This window comes from Prunus mume, linkage group LG4 (genome assembly GCF_029339155.1).
Source record: "Prunus mume cultivar Tortuosa linkage group LG4, ASM2933915v1, whole genome shotgun sequence".
Lineage (NCBI taxonomy): Eukaryota > Viridiplantae > Streptophyta > Magnoliopsida > Rosales > Rosaceae > Prunus > Prunus mume.
Window position 1 is genome coordinate 2554919 of NC_142701.1, and position 7296 is coordinate 2562214.

A 7296-nucleotide genomic window follows, 5' to 3' on the forward strand; every position below is an offset into this window, starting at 1 on the left:
TTACCAAAAATGTGTTTAGACTGTCTAATTACTCTCTGTCATCCTTTTGTTATTTAGATATCCCAGTGGATGACAGATCGCAGGTATTTTGATTTGTCGCCAACTTGCTTAATTTGAATGACGAAAGATTCTACAATTGGCTTCATTTCAAACAAAAGCAAATACAAAGCGAGATTCCGACTTCAAAGACAGTAAATCAAAACTGCAAACTGGAAGCTGGCAGTAAAACACAACTGTAAGCAAAAACACACAATCAATTGGCTTTATTTCAAACACAAGCAAATACAAACAGAGTTTCCAACTTTACAGGAGGACAGTGCAGACTGGAAGCTGGCTGGCTTACTGCTGCGGCTTCTCGTAAGACAGAATGGAGTAAACTGTTTGTATCAAGGTCAATATTGTAACTAAGACGACAGCAGTCGCAAAATTCACCAATTCCAACGGATTTTTAAAATATGTTCGTAACATTCGTTTATGGCGGTTCCATGGAAACCCACAATACTCGTTCACATCACAATAGAGTCTCCGGTAACAACAATTGGGCGGCCTAACATCATTGGAAAGACTTCTAAAAATCAAGGATATGTCGTAGCCCAAAACGTTTTCTATAATTCCACACTTAGCGAGATACTCTACATCTTTGTCGGACGTAATAAGTTGCTCCAACAACACGGCATAAGAGGTAATTATACTGGCTGTTTCACACTGTTCATACGCGACGAGATTTCTAAACAGAGATTCTCCATTCTTATGAACTCTTATCGGTGGAATTTTCATCACTCCATGTTGGAAGCTTATATTGAACATGCCCTCTCCAATTCCACGTTTAAATAAAACTCCTGACTCTACAAGCTCTGTCACAGAGGGCATACGCAAAGAAAAAGTCTGATCTAAGTGCTCTTCAAATTCAAACAATGGTTGTGCACATGATGGGAGCAAAGAGATTTTTACCAAGTCAAGCAAATGCTTGCCTTTCAATTCTTCACCGACCTGTTGGCGCATCCCCAAGGTGTACCCTTCAAAGTATTTTAGAGTAAGCTCGGAAAGTGAATACTTCTTACCTGCATTACGTTCCCGTGTGAGGTTAAACAAACATTCAATAACTCTCCAAGGGAGCTGGTTTTCAAGTAGAAGCAAGTCATTTATGAGGATCGAGTGCATCCATGGCCTATGGAACACAGGATCGTCGTTCTTGATTGGCACCAGTCGTGAAAACTTGTGGAAGAGCTCAATGATAAAGCAACCATCGACCACCATCATTTCTACAAACTCATCACTGGTTAGATCAATATTTTCTTCATAGCAATCGCGACAATCTTGTTCCATATCTCTAATGGCTCCGACAAAATCCTCTAAGACAGTAGTTGGAGTTGTTTTTCGCTCAAGAAGGCAATGCAAAGACCAAGATTTAATCACTTCCATGGTTTGGAACTGCAATCCACGCTGAAATGGTCCAATTGAAAGTAAATGTGGAACATACACTTCTTTTTTACCCTTAACCAGCACATGAGGGATTCTAAATATGCAATGATCAGCTCGTGATGGGGACTGCTGGTGAAGTTTTGCTTGAATTGAGGATGCTAATATTTCATTTTCATTTCTCACATTATTCGCAGCCATCCTAGTAAGGGAAAATGGAAATTGTTACAACCCAAATGTAATAAAACTTGTTTGAAACACCAACTCTCAGACCTTTTAAAAAAAAAAAAAAACACCAACTCGGATTAATCGTTTCATTTGTCCTAAAGAAAGTGAAGTTAAAGAACCACGGGAACGATTTTGGAAATTTAGGGACTCAAATGCAAATTGGGTCTAAGTTCAAGGACTAATAAAACGATTAACCCCACTAACTCTAATGTATTTTATTTATTTATTTTTCCGTCAAAGTAACTATATTTCAAAGAGTGCACAGCGGCCACAGCACCTGCAGCACAACAGCAACACCACCCACAGTGGGCTTTAGGTAACGCTGTTTTGACACTACTTTTTAGCTACAGAATTGGGATCTTTTTTTTGTCAAGCAAGAAACCTCTTGGGTTTCGAACTTGGGTGCCATGGGGGGAGGGGGAATCCACCACCATTGTGGTGGATATTGGGATCTTTGCTAGAACGCCAAGTTATAGTTTTTTAGAATTTTTATCCGCAAATCGGATGTATTTACAAAATAAATTGGTTTCAAGTATAAATTAATGCAAGTTCTTGAATGGATAGAGATGAAGATTGAGAGATAACTTACACTTCTGATTCACTTACGGTGAGAGGTAGCTTGCACACTTCTGATTCACTTTTGAGGCAATTGTTCTCCTATCAATATTGCTAAAATGAGAGTATGAGAAGAAAGGTTTTTGGTTTCAATTGAATTGATTTCTTTGTATCACTTACGGCAGAATTTATACAAGGAAAAGTCTTGCTAGCTGGTTTTGGGTTCCCAATTCCTGGAGATTGCAGAAACAGCCTCCCAAAGTCAAGCCAGATATATTAATATTTTCTCACTCACTAGCTAACAATCAACTAGCTAACACTCAACTAACCATATTAAGTTTGACCAAAAAAAAGAAAAGAAAGCCATATTAGGAAATAAAAAGGCAATACACATGCAATACCTTAGCAATATGCTATCTCTAAACCTTAGATTCTTTGTTAATATCACAGATGTTCAAGTATAAGATAAAGGTGAGTGATGCACGTAGAGCATGGATGAAGAGTCCTGAAATGTTGGAGAATTGCTCGACAGGTTTTCATTTCCCTTCCCAATACGAAGAAGGAATCCAAGTTTCTGTAGGTTTCTCCACCAGATTTCCTTGTTAATTGAGGATAACACTGATGATAACAAACTCAAGTTTGCCTTTGTGATTTTGATGCTAGGAAAAGGTGAAACCATTAAAGTTGCTGCATTTCTACAGAGCAGATTAATAGAGTTGACACTGGGAACCATGCGGTCGGTTGTTTTAGCTTCTCACCGTAGCATGTATGTTTCACTTCTAACGTGCACCTTGTTGTTGTATATGACTGGCTCATGAGTAGGACTTCGGAGTGGACAGGCATAGGTTGTATGGGGCTGTTAGCTTTTGTGGATAGTTTGGATTAGTTTGCTTGATGAGATATATTTGTACATACCTGTTGCCAACACAGGTACATATGTATTGTATACATTGCTGATATATATATATGTCTGCATAATGCAATTATTTATGTATAAATGAATGGTATATGTTGTATACATTGCTCGTACGTTGAGGCCAAAGATGCTTGCTCGGAGGACACAATTGTTTTTAATATACAAGCGATATTAGAGAATGATCGCTTGTATATAAAATAGGAGAAAAAGCAAGGAGAGAAAATTTTTAAAAAAAATGGACAAAATTGCCCTTATATTTTTGGAAAGAAATCATTTATATTTGTGTCTTTGATTGAAAGTTGAGAGGTTTTTATTTTTTGAAAAAGTTTTGGTTTTCCAAAAGTGAAAGTTTTTTTATGGCTAAAACCTAAATTTACTTATAAAATAAAATAAAAAGTACATGCATATCCAAATCCAATAGTGATAATTTTAATACAATCTTAAAAGGTATCTTAATAAATAAACTTTGGATTGGATAAAAATAATTTCATTATAATACAATCCTTCACATTTTTATGGGACAACTTATTTTATTTAAAAGTTGGGATAACATAACCTGAACTCGAAACTCGGGACTCGAAACCTTAGATATGGGACTTGAGCCTCGGAGATGTGGAAATCAAACGGGAGGAGATAATATCATTGAATCGGTTCAAAATTTTATAATTCTATTTTAAGTCATGTGATACAAAAACGATCATATCATTCAATCTATGAATAACAATCTAATCTAATCATATGCGTTAAACCATAGGCCATATTTTGGCATTCTTATCCTCCACACGATCTACATGTCATGATCTTTAGGACTGATCGGCCATTTCGATATGTTCTAATTTCCAAGGGGTTGGGTTTTGCTTGCAATTTTGCACTGAAAATAGGGTATTTACTCATGATAAAGAAAAGAGGAAAAGAAAAAATTCAATAAAGTTTTTACATAAAAAATTGGGCTTTGAACCCAAAAAAAAAAAGAAATATATATATTGGGCTCATTTTTCAAACTTGAAAGAAAATATTTGGCCCATTGGCTGCACCGCGGAGGTTATTGCCCTTCTTTCTGACAATTGCTGAGCTTTTCCTTTCATATCCACTGAAATCTTAAACCCTTAAACCCAAGCCACTCTATTACCAGAGACAGGGAGCGCCAATGAAGCTTAGTTGTATGAGCAAGCTCATATCCTTTTCCCTTCAAAACCCTCGCAGAAATTATGGTGCTTTACCTTCACTCCGCCCTTCTAAAACCCCAAACCCACCTTCTCTTTCTTCTTCTTCATCCACTACTCTCCACGATCGCATCAAGGTCATCAGAGACCCAAAAGCCTCGGTTCTACCAGTGCTCGAACAGTGGGTCACTGAAGGTGGAGCTGTTGAGAAGCAAGAGCTTCAGTCACTGGTTCGACTCTTGAAGGACTTCAGACGCTTCAATCACGCTCTTGAGGTTCAAATCTTTCTTACCCACTTCACAGTTTCTTTCCTTCTTTTATTTTGGTTCTTGCAACTCTTATATATATATATATATATATATATATATATATATATATGTTTCTATAGGTCAATTCAACCAGTTATCAAAACGATTGGAATATATTATCTTTTATTTATAAACCTATGCAGTTGGGTTGGTATTTTGTTAATTTCATCTGTTGCGTGTGAGTGTTGTGTTATCCAGGTGTCTGCAATGTATTATCGACAATCTGAAATTTAAATGTATGAACTGTTGACCATTTTAGAAGCACAAGATCCAAGCCTTGCTCCTTTTATTTTTATTTTTATTTATTTATACATTTCTTGCTTTAAATTTACCAATTTGCTGATTCACGTGGTGCGAAGTTCGTGAACTGGGTGATGCAAATGATAAATTGCAGCACCACCAAAGTTCCCTGCAAATATTTTCTAGGAAACTGTTATTGGCACTCCAAAAAACTCATCATGTACTCCTCCTGTATGAGAACATAAGGGAAAAATTCAACTGCAAGGAGGGTAGGGTGGCTATTTTGGAGTGCCAATAACAGCTCCCCTTTTCTAATATATTGTATTTTTTTTCCTCTCTATATGAAAGGAAATATCAGTTACCTTTACTGAAAATGTTTAAATGTGGTATCATGGCATATCATTGGCGGTTAAAGATTTTTGTATGATCCAATTCATGTCATATATTTGGTTCATTCATTTTACAATTCAGCATTTACCAGCATGGAGGGGTTGTTTAGGCATTTTACTAGGACATTCATTGAATTGTTGGTATGGCCTCTGTCTTATGGTGAGTGATTGTTGTAGTGAATTGTAATTAGATGAACCGGGTCGGTGTGACAAAGATTAATTCCAACCTTAATAAAAATGTGTTTAGACTGCCAGCTTCTAATTATTCTGTGTCATCCTTTTGTTATTTAGATATCCCAGTGGATGACGGACCGCAGGTATTTTGATTTATCACCAAGTGATGCTGCGGCTAGACTGAACTTAATCCACAGAGTGCATGGACTAGAGGATGCAGAAAAGTACTTCAACAATATGTCGAAGAGTTTAAAATCAGTTAATGCATATGGTGCTCTTCTCAGCATTTATGTGCAAGAGAATTCTGTTGAGCAAGCAGAAGCCACTATGCAGAAAATGAAAAAGTTGGGTATGGCAAAGACATCATTCCCTTATAATATGTTGATCAATCTTTACTCTCAAAATGGAGAACATGAGAAGATTAACATACTGATGCAAGAAATGGAAGAGAATGGAATTCCTCTTGACAAGTACACTTTGAGAAATCGAATGATTGCATACATTGCAGCATCTGACATGCCTGGGATGGAAACTATCCTGAATAGGATGGAGGAAGATTCAAACTTCATTGTTGACTGGAAAATATATTCAATGGCAGCAAGTGGGTATCTAAAAGTCGGGATGATAAAAAAGGCTTGTTCAATGCTGAAAATGATGGAGAGAATGATGCCTCTCCAGGGCAGGAAATCATTAGAATTTCTTATCACTCTTTATGCAAATACTGGCCATAAAGGGGAGCTATACAGAGTTTGGAATACATACAAGCAATCAAATGAACCAATGGATGTACCATATGGTTGCATGATCTCATCTTTAGGCAAAGCTTGATGATATTGAGGGGGCTGAGAGGATATTTGAGGAGTGGGAGTCACAATGCACAGAGTATTATGACTTTCGGGTGTTGAACAGGCTTCTTGTTGCGTATTGCAAAAAGGGTCTTTTTGATAAAGCAGAATCAGCTGTAAAGAAGGCTGCGGAAGGAAGAATCCCTTATGCTAGCACATGGAATGCGTTAGCAATGGGTTATACAGAAAGTAAGCAAATGCCTAAAGCAATTGAAACATTGAAGAAGGCACTGTCAGTCGATAGGCGGGGCTGGGTGCCTGATTCCAGTACTCTGACAGCATGTTTGGATTATTTGGAAGGGCAAGGAGATTTTGAAGGAATTGAAGAGATCATAAGTTTACTAAAGAACTTGGGTCCTTTGTCCAGGGATTTGTATCACAGACTGCTGAGGGCTAGTGCTGCATCTGGAAAATCAGTTTCTATGATTCTTGATCAGATGAAAGTGGATGGTTTTACTGCTGATGAAGAAGCGTGCAAGTTTCTTGAAACAGGGCCAATTTAGCCTATTGTAACTCCTTTCATTGTAAGAGAATTAAGCACATCTCAAAAGATCCGAGAGAACTTAAAATTCCAGATAGCCATCATCATTGAACAACTTGGGTTGGCCTTTTCTTCTTGCTAGATTTTACATCTGCATCAAGTTCAAGAAGCACCAGCCAGTTGCAGATCATCAAGTGATGTTATCAAACTATTCAAAATTTTGACTCTGATTCAATACTATGTACGTGGTCCCACAATTTGCAGTGATTAAAAATCTACATGTTAGTATTTTTCTGTAATTTTGTATTGCATATATGTTGAATACTAATCTGTCCTTCGTATTTTCTATACAAATAAAACTATAATAGGTTATCTTGTAGAACATATTTTCCTTTTATTGTGACTGCAAACGGCTTTACGGAGAGCCTCAGCTATACCTTGCTTTGTGTTTTTCTACGGATCTTTGTTGGGTTGCATTTTGTTGACGGGTGAAATCAGATTGGCAGATTAAGATGATAAAATCACAATCACACGCCCAACACAAGTGTTTGAGTGGTTCACTCATAATTGGGTTACAT

The 7296-nt window shown here is 37.1% G+C and overlaps 1 protein-coding gene and 1 pseudogene across 2 annotated transcripts; one reads left to right on the forward strand and one right to left on the reverse strand.

The window, feature by feature from the left end:
* Positions 1-236: 236 nt before the first annotated feature.
* LOC103328527 (UPF0481 protein At3g47200-like) lies at positions 237-2453 on the reverse strand. The gene is made up of 2 exons (XM_016793869.2): positions 2237-2453; positions 237-1621 (listed from the first exon to the last, which is right to left on the reverse strand). Exon 2 carries the CDS (start codon positions 1618-1620, stop codon positions 340-342), a length of 1281 nt encoding a protein of 426 aa, XP_016649355.1. The 5' UTR covers position 1621; positions 2237-2453; the 3' UTR covers positions 237-339.
* Positions 2454-4176: 1723 nt separating this feature from the next.
* On the forward strand, positions 4177-7102 carry LOC103328529 (pentatricopeptide repeat-containing protein At2g20710, mitochondrial-like; annotated as a pseudogene). The gene is made up of 2 exons (XR_016126396.1): positions 4177-4556; positions 5510-7102. The product of XR_016126396.1 is annotated as a pentatricopeptide repeat-containing protein At2g20710, mitochondrial-like (transcript).
* The last annotated feature ends 194 nt before the right edge of the window (positions 7103-7296 follow it).